Source organism: Styela clava, chromosome 8 (assembly GCF_964204865.1).
Source record: "Styela clava chromosome 8, kaStyClav1.hap1.2, whole genome shotgun sequence".
In the NCBI taxonomy this organism is placed as follows: Eukaryota; Metazoa; Chordata; class Ascidiacea; order Stolidobranchia; family Styelidae; genus Styela; species Styela clava.
Genome location: NC_135257.1, coordinates 872201 through 885302, shown reverse-complemented (window position 1 = coordinate 885302; position 13102 = coordinate 872201). Strand labels below are relative to the sequence as shown.

The following is a 13102-nucleotide window of genomic DNA, read 5'->3' as shown; positions in this document are numbered from 1 at the left end:
ATCTCCAAGGAAGAAGAGAAGTGTATGTTGCCGTCCTGCTCAGTATCATAAAATATTTCTCAATACACTGCTTGTCTAGGTTCAAAAACATGCGTACGCTTCTGCGTACATCTGAAAATAGGCATCCGAATATAACAACACAAAATATTGTTGTTACATAATTTTACAATCCGCATACTTCTATAAAATTAAGTACCATCGCGTAGACAATGTTTGAGTTACAATAAACTAATAATCTTCCTACTTGATACAATAGCCAACGCTCGATGTGTGTTTCCTTAACCTTGAGTCTCAATTAGGCAGACATTGAAAAGCTCTTTATAACCAATATCATTTCATAGAAATAATATTTAAATAACCCATACACTTCAACCGCACTAAATCGTCTGTCTTGATAATTGACTGCCGTTTCCATACAAACACTGTCGTAGGAAAGCAATAGATACTTTTATGTATATACTGAATCTAAATATTGGCCATTCAAATAGCGCAACGTCATTTCGCAATTCGCTCTGTAAACCATGATCTGAAAAAATAAATAAGTGTATCTGTAACCCGTGTGTTGCTCGAACTATATCGGTCGTGTTGGTACGTTCTTCATTTTCAAGGAGAATGCAATAAATTCATTACAGAATTTTGTCTACCACGAAGTACTTCTACACGACAGTCTGTATACATAATAGAAGTTACAGAAGAGACACGCAGCCCACCCGCGGGCTCTCTTTGTTAGGCTTTGTAGTAAGTTATCCTCCCAAAATGATTATAGAATCTTTTGTTTGAATTGTTTACCCAAAAACGTTACTTTTGTGCAAAGCCCTTATGTTTATTTCTGTTGCTATTTAAAGTAATGTTCGACATCGTGACGATGTTCGCACATTGACCCTAAATCCGATAAAAAAATCTTCGACAGTAAATTTGATAGACATATTGTAGCGTATTGAGAAGGCATAATTATGTTGGCGCAATATATTTCTATATAATTCATATTCCGATATCACTATAGATTAAAAGTATAGGATAGTATTGTCACAAATGCCATTTACCCGACCTCTACAGAAACGGACTATATTTTGGAATGACCACAACATTCTTGATTTCAGGGTAACTACAGCCGTGTACTGACAACAAAGTGCAATATTATATTTAAAGACTTTTATTCATCGAGGGATTTCAAACCTCTAAAAAAATGGTTAGACAGCAGCAAATGGGGTACGTACAACGCAGCTGACAACTAGTGTTATAATTCGTTTTTACAAGTTATATATATATTTGGTTTACGTGAAGCGTGTCATGTTAATGCATGTTAGTGCATTACCATGCACGTTTAGTGACCGACATATATTTTCTGAAATAAGGAGAGAATTCGATACAAAAGTAAACCTGTTCTTAAAATTTTGAAGCCCACCATTGGATATATTACACATTAAATTTCAACCAAATGTAACTATGAAAAAAAAGTACTTTTCCTGATGCGGCTCTTGTAAAAAACTTTGCCCGCCTTGTCTTAGGCTGATCCCCATTTGCTTCATGTATCAACAATCCAATTAATGGCTTATGGTTGTTCGTGTTTTATTTTTGCTCGAACCGGAAGCAGAAACATTCATGAATGGAAAATTACAAAGATTCAAAATAAATAAGTTCATTGAACCAACACCTCTTGACAACCTACCTGCTGGTTAGTCATCGCGCACTTGACAATTTATTTCACTATTTCAAGTTACTTAAAGATACTTGATCTAGTTACAGGTAGTCAATATATAGTCATTGGGAGAAGAAATTTCGAAATAAGTACAAGGTTTTTCTTATTAACTATTTGTTCCGTGCTTATGAGCTTTGTGTTGCGGAGGACGTAGCGATATTGTCGTTGAAAGGTTATTTAAATTAAAGCATTGGTTGGTTGTATCATTGATATTGATACTTAGAACTGAGCCTCGACGCACACCTACAGACACCCTTGCTACCAGCCGACCACACAAATTTAGTTCTACCTTCTAAGTAACCAGAAAACAACTTATTGACAGCTCCGTTGTCACTAAGGAGGTTCAATTTAGTAGGGCTGAGAATTTCGGGGAAAACACTTTAAACGTTAACCGAGTAAAATTATCCGGTTAACCGAAGTCTGGCGTAATAAGTTCCAAAGAAATTACGCAATGTGTTATCCTGGTATCGAAATTGTTCACAGATCGGGATAGTTTCATGGGCGCTCTACTGGAATAGATATAGATAAAACGTATTTTGGAAAATTCCGATAAACATAGAGATATTAAAAATTTTACTTAAAATTAAGCCAATAACAAACTTTAATATTTCAGCAAGCAAGTAATCTTCTACAAGAACATGGATTATTTAACAGGTCTATCAAAATATATATATAAGAAACCTATTCTTTTTGGTATTCAAAAATGATGAAGTAAGTGAGGGCCTGCCCACTATAAAAAAGTTACAAATGTTTTTTAATTAATGCTTGTCAAATAAATTCGCAACTTTGTTGACAAAATTTTTGAATGAGATGTTTAAATTATGGACTCCTACTGGAGCTGAGATTTTATTGCTAAGTACTATTTTAGAACCATTCAAAATTTTCTCAGGTCCAGATGCTCATGCGTATGTTGAAAGTCTGTCTGGCAAAATATACGAAAGTTATCAGTCATGCAATCGAGTAACTAGTTATTCTGGTCGGACGCGCGACTAATGAAGTTGTGGTGGACCGAAAAAAAGTTAAGTGTTGTCCAGTAAAGCTGGTATTGCTACGAGGCCCGTATTTATGTCATTTCCAATAAAAAATAAAACTTTTCCCTATTTTGAGATAAATTGTGCAAGTCATTTTGTAACCTACTAAAACACTGGCCTACATAAAATCGCGTGAAGTACATGATTTGGATAGCGAAAGAAGACATCAATATTCACAGAATTAGGTTTGACAGATGTTATAGGCATCATCCAGATCAAACACATGCTACTGTTCATCACAATTGGCCAAAACTTAAAATATTGGTGAGTGGTGACGTTGAGCGCCGGGTGTCGGCAGTCTGTGTGGTCCTAAAGTTTAGTTTAGTTAGGATTCCTTCAGTTGTACATCGTCATCGCGATGATTATCGCTATCTCGTCGTCGTCATCATTACTGTGTTGTTTTCTCGTATTCGACGTGTCGCATTTTTCTCTTTCACGTGTTATCGTTTTACGTGGTGACCGTACATTTGAACCCACGTACATTTGAACCCATGCGTATATCCACGGGTTCAATCTATATGCGGGTGCTAAAACCCATGGGTTAGGGTTAGTATGGGTTTAACTATCCGTGAAACAAAAAAAAATCCATATGTGCAATAGCATACAGGTGCAATTGTCATGGGTTCAAATGTACGTGGGTTCAAATGTAATGGAACCGTTTTACGTATTTATTTTATTATCGTCCCCTAAGCTCAGCAAGATGTTTAAGATTGCATTTCTGGTGGTAGCAGTTTAGGATTTCATTTCTTGTTATGGCAGTCCAAGATTACATCGCCTTTATAGCGTTGAAGTTTGAATTCATTCAGTAGTCTCCTTTTATACTGTATTTCGAATCGTTCGATATAACATTATGATATTTGCATGTCTACAGCTTGTATTGTATTGCATTTATAGTTACTCTTTTACCTTGGTTGTATATCTGTCGTTTTGGGACTATGCTGTTATATGGAGTTGTTTTGTGTAAGTATTAGTTTTATATTCTGTATCATTTGTCTTTGATTTATTTGGTGCTAATTATTTCATATGTATTTTAGTCAACCGTTTTGAATACTTTCAATAAAACGAGTCTGGCAAATCGACTTATCATTTCCGGGTCCCAAAAGTGACAAAGTTGAACAAATCTCCTTGCGACGACGATGAACGAAGCAGATGAATCAATTACACAAGATTTGAATAGACGAGAAGCTTCTTCTTCGCCTGCAGTTCCTCTCGCGGAAACAGACGACGGTAACTCTGAAACTATTGGACGCAATGTATTATGCCACGAAAGAGTCCGACTACAAAATGAACTGAATGGTTTGTGCGACAGAATTTCAAAAACGATTACTGAAAATGCCCAAAATTCTATCGGTACTGATCTTAAAATTAAACTTCATGTTAAACGAATTGCTTATGACCAAGTGATGGATAAACTCATTCCGACTACCCGTAATCCAATTGTTTTGAAGAAATATGAAACTGGAATGCAAATGATGTTATCGAAAATCGATCAAATTGAAAGCAGAATTAATTCTTACCTTGACGAGGAGATCGTTTCTGATCACGGTTCTGTCGAATCCAATACAAGCAAATGCAGTGTTGAATCACTGGAGCGATTGCAACTTGAGCAAGAACGAGAGGTAGGAAGAGCCGATTCTCTTGTACGTATGGCTAAACGAGACTTTTTCACAGAAGAAGATACCATTCACAATAAAATATCAGCACTAGAGCGTCGCCTTGATACCAAACGTCGAGACATAAACGAAAAAGAACGAATGGCAGATCTAACACGTCGCCAAGCTGACGCGTGAAATTGAACAAGAAAAGACTGAATTGGCTACCAAAAAGATGCCTAAAGATAACTTCCGTGGCGTCAATATTGAATATCCGTTAGAGTCAACGCGCAGACGAAGTGCAGCGAACTTTTTTGATCCGACGAAGAGTCAAGTGACAACAAATTCAGAAAAGACCAGAGAATTGCACTTCCCGACAGCACGAACTTACACAAACGCCCGTCTCCTGCAAACAGAATGCTTATACCACAAGAAGCAGTCGACGCGTGGATTGACCACTTGGAACCTAACCAGTCTGGTAAATTATCTGTTAATTCTTTTAATATGTCAGTAGAGGAACAAACTATGTTATCATTACAGTTGAATTCTGGAATATTGTCCCAGCACCATTTATCACCGATTACGATTCCTAGTTTTAGCGGAACGCCCCTAGAATGGCCAAATTTTATTGAGTCATTTTTTGATAATGTACACAGTTCTCTTGACGACGACGGTTCGCGTATGGTTCGCTTAGTCGCGTCTTTGACTGGGGTGGCTAAACGACATGTCGATGGCTTAGGCACGGTGGGAAGTAATTATATTGTCGCGTTGAGTGAATTGAAACATATATTCGGCCAACGGGTGACGATTGCTCGGGCTTTTATCGAGAAGGTTGTAGATGGTAGACGAGTAACAGAATTCAGTATCCGAAAAATATCCGATTTATCATTCTGAAGTTCGCGACATTGTGATAAATTTGAAGAAAATGCGATTGCTTGCAGATTTGTATAGTATTGAAAATGTTAGAAAGGAAGCAATGCGAATTCCGGCAGAACTGACCTCGAGTTGGAATAAGTTTGTGACTGATATGATTCGTGCCGACGAAATGCCGAGTTTACTAGACTTCGAGCAGTGGTTGCGGGAACGATACGAGGAATTAGGAAATCCTTTTTCTCCAAATCTTTTCAGTACTAAAATAGATCGTGACGATCGCAGACAGTCATTTCCTAAGAAGAATGTGGTATACCCTTTATCGGGTCATTCAAATCAGCCGCTCGAACAACCGCGAATGCAATGTTTCTATTGCAATGGTTTTCATTCTTTAGGTAACTGCGATAGCTTCAGGTTTAGTGTCAATGACACGAAAAGAAGATTTCTACTAGATTCACGCCTGTGCTTTAACTGTCTCGAACCTGGACATTGTAGCTATTTCGTGCCGGTTCCGCAATATGTGTCGTGTTTGTCCTGGTAAGCATCATTCAGCCATCCATGGTTTAAGAGTCGTTCCTAATAGATTGAGTGATAACAATCAGCCTGATCTCCCTCCTCATATGAGCGGCGTTGCCAATTCTCATGTTTCAGGCGTTAATGGTGTTCAGTTTCAGCTTTTGCCAGTCGTAGTAAAAGGCCCATTGGGATCCTCTGAATATGCTATCGCTGTTCTAGATTCTGCCAGTCAAATCTCAATAATACATCCCAAATTAAAACAAAAACTTGGTTTAAAAGGAAGTCCTAGGTGTCTAACCATTAACACCTTATGCAATAAGGGCGTTTCGCAAAATACGGAGGTGGTGAAATTGTCGGTGCGATCTGCTCACGACGAGAGTGGTCAAATTCTGATGTTAAGCAACGTGTTTGTGGTCGAGTCACGCATACCACATCCAGCTAGAATCCTTAAGAACGATCACAATAGGACTCACCTGCAGGATATTCCGTTAACCGACATTGAAGCGAACAAAGCTATGATTTTAATCGGAGCCGATAATCCCTTAGCGCATTTCCAGCTTGAACGTAGAGTCGGCCAGCAACATGAACCAGTGGGTATTAAAACTCCTCTCGGTTGGACTTTGATCGGGTCTTTAGGCGCGACTAATGAAGATGAAACTGTTTCAAATATGCTGTGTTGTGATTTGCGTGACCAGTATAACATGCTGCAAGAACAAGTCGAGCGATTTTGGTCCACTGAAGCTGTAGGCACGGCGTACAATTTGACCCGTAGCGAGTCGATTGAAGATAGACAAACTGATAATTTGATGGAAAGAAAAATTAGATTTATCGACGGTCATTACGAGGTTGGGTTTATGTGGAGAAATGAAAATTGCGAAATGCCGCAAAACGAACACGTAGCGCTTAACAGGTTCGAAAATCTTAGAAAACGACTCCAAGGAAACGAACGTTTGCGAAACTTATGTTGTAAAGAAATGGCAAAGAATATTGAAAGGGGTTGGGTGCGTAAGCTAACTTCAGATGAAAAGGCGTTTCGCGGTCATCGAACTTGGTTTCTGCCTCATCATGGCGTTGAAAATCCCAACAAGCCAAATAAAATAAGAATTGTTTTTGGCGCGGCATCTACTTGCTGCGGCGTCAGTCTGAACAGTCGATTGATGTCCGGGCGCGATTTGATCAATAATCTAGTCGGGGTGCTTTTACGTTTTCGGGAAAGACCAATCGCTATAAACGCCGATATAGAAGCCATGTTTCATATGATTCGATTGCCGGAAGATGATACGGATTCTGCACGTTTTCTCTGGTCGGAAGACCTTTTTTCAACCAAACGGCCAGATGTGTATAAATTCTTAGTTCGTATTTTTGGAGCTGTGGATTCACCTTTGACTTTTGTTTGAAGAGAGCTGCGTACGATAGTAGAAATAAGTTTCCTAGAGACGTAATATTAACTACCAATAGAGACTTTTATGTTGATGATTTACTTACTTCGAAATGGAATGTTGATTCCGCGGTATCGACAGCTAAAGATATGATTAAGATGTTACACGATAAAGGATTCAAGTTGACCGAGTGGGTTTCGAATTCTAAATCGGTTTTACGTGAAATATCCAGTGGACGTGTCGTCACTAATGTTGACTTAGATCTGGACAGATTACCTGTTAGAAAAGCTCTGGGCTTGCATTGGGACATCGAGAAGGATTGCTTTATATTCGACCACCAGAAATTTACTGAATTTACCACGAAAAGAAAGGCCCTTAGTGTAACCAGTTCAATATTCGATCCATTAGGATTTGTAGCACCAATCATTTTGTATGCCAAATTATTACTGCGGGAATGTTGGCGTGACAATTTAGCTTGGGACGAAGTATTCGATAATAAGAGATTGAAGTGTTGGGAAAATTGGATAAATTCGCTGAAATGTTTAAAGAGTTTTTCGATTCCACGTCAATTTAAAGGTGTTAAATGTGAAAGTTCCTCGTATGAAATTCATATATTCTGTGATGCATCAGAAGTGGCATATGGCGCGGTAGCATACATAATATCGAAGCATTCCCGGGGAAAATTTTCAGTGTAGTCCTATCGCGGCTAAAGCAAGAGTCGCACCTATGAAAGGTATGACCGTGCCTCGTTTAGAATTGCAAGGTGCTCTCTTGGCCGTGCGATTGTTAAATTTTCTCCGAAAAGAACTATCCCTTCCACCAGGCGACGTACATATGTGGTCCGACTCGACTTGTGTATTGAGATATTTAAAAAATAAAACTTGAAGATTTAAAACATTTGTAGCCAATCGCGTTCGCGAAATACGCGATCACACTCGGCCACACCAATGGAAGTACGTCGACTCCGCACAGAATCCCGCTGATTGATTACTGCACTAGGGGAATGACGGTTTCCAAAATTCTAGAAAATTCTGATCGATGGCTACATGAACCAGAGTTTTTGCTCATGCCCGAAAGTGATTGGCCAAGCCAGATAGCGTTACGTGCAGTTGACGACCACGACCAAGAGATTAAATATCAAACATGCATACTAGCAGATTGCTTTATAACTACGGATAACAGCGATGGAGTACTTGATTCGGAAATCGAAAAGGTCGTCGATGTCGAACGTTTTGATTCGTGGTTTTCCTTATGCAAACGAACTGCCGTGGTTTTGTTGGCAGCTCGGTATTTTAAGAATCTTTCTGTGAAATGTCCGACGTATAGCCCGCTGCCAGCTCAACTTGTGACTCCTAAACAGTTGGAACTCGCGGGCCGGTATTGGATAGTTTCTGCTCAAAACAAGCATTTCCGCGTGGAGCGCAAATGCATAACTAACGGAGAAGATTTATCATCAAAATCAACGTTACTTAATTTGACGCCATTTTTCGATGGACAAGTGATCCGCGTCGGGGGCCGTCTTGAAAATGCCAATATCCCACTGCGTTCGAAACATCCTATTATACTGCCGTATTCAAGTTTGAAATGTGATTCGAACTGCCCATGTCGAATTTCATGGTTGATAATGAAAGCTGCTCATATTCGACTCGCACATGCCGGTCCAGAGGCCACGCTTAACGCATTAAGACAGCGCTACTGGCATATAAAAGGGAGAAAACTTGTCAAACGAATAATTGATAATTGTTGGGAATGTAAAAGACGTCGAGCAAGTTGCAGAACCCCACTGATGTCGAATCTGCCCAAAGTTCGTGTTACTGAAGCAAGACCGTTCGAAAATGTCGGGCTGGATTTCTTCGGCCCGATCCAAACAAAGAGAGGCAGGGTTTTAGAGAAACGATGGGGGTGTTTGTTTTGTTGTCTTTCAATGAGAGCTGTACACACTGAGATGGCATGGACTATGGATACTGATTCTTCATATGTGTACTTTTGTCTTTCATTGCGATACGAGGACCTGTATCCCAAATATGGTCGGACAACGGATCAAATATAGTTGGTGGTTCCCGAGAGCTGAAAACCGTCCTTAACTCGATAGATGAATCTCGCGTGGCAGAACTGTGCTTAAAACACAATATTGAATGGCATTTCACTCCACCTTACGCTCCCCATTTTGGTGGCGTTTGGGAAAGATTAGTAAAGTCCGCAAAGCGTGCTTTGAAAGCAGTTCTGGGGAATGTGCGTGTAACCGACGAAGTCTTGAAGACCGCGTTTGCGAGGGTTACCGACATCATGAATAGTAGACCCATTACAACAGTGAGCGACGAACCAACCGACTTTAGTGCAATTACACTAAATTGTTTGTTGAAAGGGCATTCGGCCGAAGTGTTTCCACCGGATTCAGACGTGATGAAATTATGCTATAGAAAACGATGGAGGCAAACCGAAGCTATTTGTAATCAGTTTTGGAGAAGATGGCGAAAAGATTATCTACCGAATTTGATGACACGATGTAAGTGGCGGAAGGAACAACGAAACTTACAAGAAGGAAATCTGGTGCTCGTACTGACCCCGTTGCACCGAGAGGACGTTGGCAACTTGGTCGTGTTATTCAAAATCACCCTGGTTCTGACGGACGAGTCTGAACTGTCGCGGTTAAAACTATAAATGGCATACATATTCGACCCGCATCGAAAATCTGTCTTCTAGAAGAATGACTTCCTGCGGATAGTCATGGGGTGGCTTTGTCGGCAGTCCGTGTGGTCCTAAAGTTTAGTTTAGTTAGGATTCCTTCAGTTGTATATCGTCATCGTGATGATTATCGCTATCTCGTCGTCGTCATCATTACTGTGTTGTTTTCTCGTATTCGACGTGTCGCATTTTTCTCTTTCACGTGTTATCGTTTTACGTATTTATTTTATTATCGTCCCCTAAGCTCAGCAAGATGTTTAAGATTGCATTTCTGGTGGTAGCAGTTTAGGATTTCATTTCTTGTTATGGCAGTCCAAGATTACATCGCCTTTTATACTGTATTTCGAATCGTTCGATATAACATTATGATATTTGCATGTCTACAGCTTGTATTGTATTGCATTTATAGTTACTCTTTTACCTTGGTTGTATATCTGTCGTTTTGGGACTATGCTGTTATATGGAGTTGTTTTGTGTAAGTATTAGTTTTATATTCTGTATCATTTGTCTTTGATTTATTTGGTGCTAATTATTTCATTTGTATTTTAGTCAACCGTTTGGAATACTTTCAATAAAACGAGTCTGGCAAATCGACTTATCATTTCCGGGTCCCAAAAGTGACACCGGGCGATCGGAAAATGTATTAGTCTTTAATGCCAACTTCCGAATTCTTTTGTCTCAAGTCCTCTCTAAGATGAACCAGTTGAATTATAATTACACAATGGGTGATTTCAACTATAATCTTCTTGATGAGTCTAGTTTTATTTTCAGCTCATTTGTTGATATTATGCACTGCCTCGTCAGGCTGACTTATAATTATCTGATAAACTATCCCATCAGAATAACTTCAAGTTCTGCTACCTGTATAGACCACATTTGGACAATGACCACATTTGGACAATGATTTGGACGTAGGCTATATGATAAAAATTAACAGTGCTGTCTTAGTGGACTGTATTTCTAATCATCTGCCAATTGTACACTGCTCTCTCCTAGAGAAGCAAATTCAAAATGGAATTGAAACACTTCATCGTCAGTTCACCTCATCCAATTTGAATACTTTTATGATAAATTGGATTCTATTGATATTGATGATTTCAACAGCATCCAGGACCCCAACACATGCTTTGAAAAATTGTTTGTTAAATTCTCTGCTGCTTACTCTCTATTTTTTCCATACATAAAACAAACAAACCGAATAAACCAACCTTGGTATGATACTGAGTTACACAAACTCTACAAAGTCAAACAAAAACTAAATAGGAAACTAATAACTAATAAAAATATTGATGTATACAGGAATTAATACAGGAACCTTTATGCTCGACTACTCCAAAAAAGGAAATCAAATTATTATATGTCTGAATTTTTCTCACACTAAGGCAACATCAAGGCATTGTGGAAAACAATTAATGAACTGGTAATTAATTGGTTAAAATAAAACTAATTCTTGCCCATTTGTTGAACCTGACTGCAGTAGTACACAAATCGCAAATAAATTTAACGAACACTTTTCCCAAGTGGCACAGAACTTACTTGACAATATACCGCAACCAGCTAGCTGTGATAAAAACCACCTCTCATATCTTTGGAAGAAGAAAGAATTCTAATCTATGTTTTTAAGACCAACAACATCACTCGAAATCAAAAACATCATTCGCGAGCTGAAGCCCAAATCAAGTTTACAAAATATTGAAACATGTTCCAGAACATATCATTGAAATTCTGGCCTATATATTCAACCTCTCACTATCCAGTGGAATATTCATTAAAAGCTTCAAAACATCTAAAGTTTTCCTCTCTTTAAAAAGGGTAGTGTCTCAGATCTTGGGAACTATAGACCAATTAGTCTGCTACAATCGTTTTCTAAAATACGTGAAAAAAATAATGTATAGCAGAATGTCAAACTACTTTGAAACCAACAATGTTTTCCACTTGCACCAGTTTGGTTTATGCAAGCAACACTCCACTGCTATGTCTGATAATGTTCTGGTACATAAGCTAACTAAGGCTTTTGGAGGCAAGCAACATGCTATTGGAATATTTCTTGATATTTCGAAAGCTTTTGACATCATTGACCATTCCATTGTTTTAAGTAAGCTTTATCACTATGGAATAAGAGGGTCCCATTAAATAGGATCAGGAGCTACCTGCAAGACCGGAAACAAGTTGTGCAATACGGCAATTCATTTTCAGGTCCCTCAAGGACCTTTACTTGGCCCATTATTCTTTCTAGCTTAGAATCTGTCTTGGAAATCACAAATAGTACAGGTTATTAGTAAAACAAATATAAACTTGGCAGTTGCTGCCAAAGTGCCCCCATTGTGTCAATCAACCAGCTTTACTGGCAATGTTTCAATCATTACTACTTAGCCATATCCGATATTGTTGCTCAGTCTGGCTCATTGGGAATAAAACACATGTCTCAAAATTGCAGAGTATTTGTAATAATTGGACACGTAGTGGACATAACGATCGTTTCAATATTATGTTGTTGTTCTTGTTCTTTGACACGTTTGGAAGTAATCGCTTTTCTCTTTGATTACTGGACCAATTACTTTGAAATTTTCAGAGAGTAAAGTTTTTTTTTGCTAGAGGGCTATTACTTTTATTTTTTGCTTTGGTGTCATCAAAATTACGTGGTGCTACGTGTTCATATATTTGAGCATAGCTCATGGTATTTGTGAAAAGTAAACGTGAAAGTGTAAACTACTACTATAAAACGCTAAATATATATATATATTAAAGATTGAGGACATGAAATTTGAAGTATTATCATTAGTTTATGATTTTCATAACAATTCATTGCCAAACTGCTTTGACGACATACTAACCAAAACCAATCTAATTTCAATTTATTTATACCTTTTATGAGTAAATCTGTGAGCCAGCATGTTCTATGTTATAATGGACCTAAGCTAGGGAACTCTCTCTCCTTGATTTTGAAGACATTGAAACCCAAAAAAAAACATTTCAGAAAAAAGGCAAGTCCTACTTGGTATCCAAATATAAAAAAGTTATTATTTCATAACCACACTGATATATATACACTCTTTCGTATGTAATTAGCTACAACGTTATGATAGCTTGGACACAAAAAATATCGAACCCCAAAAGAAAGACCTTGACAGAAAGTTGGGACACTCTTCACTTGCACATACTTATTTTCATGAAAATATTAAACAGCTACAATATTGCTATTGTCCCTGCAGCTGCTGATTGTTGTTGAGCGGGTAGTTAATCTCTTCCAACCTGTTCTACATCTATGGTTGATCTGTCGGGTTCTGTAGCATGCGTAGCATAATATTTTCTCCAAATGGCTGTTCACAT

The 13102-nt window shown here is 38.4% G+C and overlaps 3 protein-coding genes across 3 annotated transcripts; all 3 read left to right on the top strand.

The window, feature by feature from the left end:
* The first annotated feature begins 3527 nt into the window (after positions 1-3527).
* Positions 3528-4520, top strand: LOC144425676 (uncharacterized). The gene is made up of 2 exons (XM_078115173.1): positions 3528-3690; positions 3765-4520. Exon 2 carries the CDS (start codon positions 3867-3869, stop codon positions 4518-4520), a length of 654 nt encoding a protein of 217 aa, XP_077971299.1. The 5' UTR covers positions 3528-3690; positions 3765-3866.
* A 1190-nt stretch (positions 4521-5710) lies between these two features.
* LOC144425675 (uncharacterized) lies at positions 5711-7105 on the top strand. The gene has a single exon (XM_078115172.1). It carries the CDS (start codon positions 5711-5713, stop codon positions 7103-7105), a length of 1395 nt encoding a protein of 464 aa, XP_077971298.1.
* A 985-nt stretch (positions 7106-8090) lies between these two features.
* On the top strand, positions 8091-9137 carry LOC144425674 (uncharacterized). The gene has a single exon (XM_078115171.1). The coding sequence runs from the start codon at positions 8091-8093 to the stop codon at positions 9135-9137; it is 1047 nt and encodes a 348-aa protein (XP_077971297.1).
* Positions 9138-13102: the final 3965 nt, after the last annotated feature.

Excerpts from the sequence above, each read along its gene's own strand:
- LOC144425674 (XM_078115171.1), top strand. The coding sequence starts at position 8,091 with ATGACGGTTTCCAAAATTCTAGAAAATTCTGATCGATGGCTACATGAA.
- LOC144425676 (XM_078115173.1), top strand. The coding sequence starts at position 3,867 with ATGAACGAAGCAGATGAATCAATTACACAAGATTTGAATAGACGAGAA.
- LOC144425675 (XM_078115172.1), top strand. The coding sequence starts at position 5,711 with ATGTGTCGTGTTTGTCCTGGTAAGCATCATTCAGCCATCCATGGTTTA.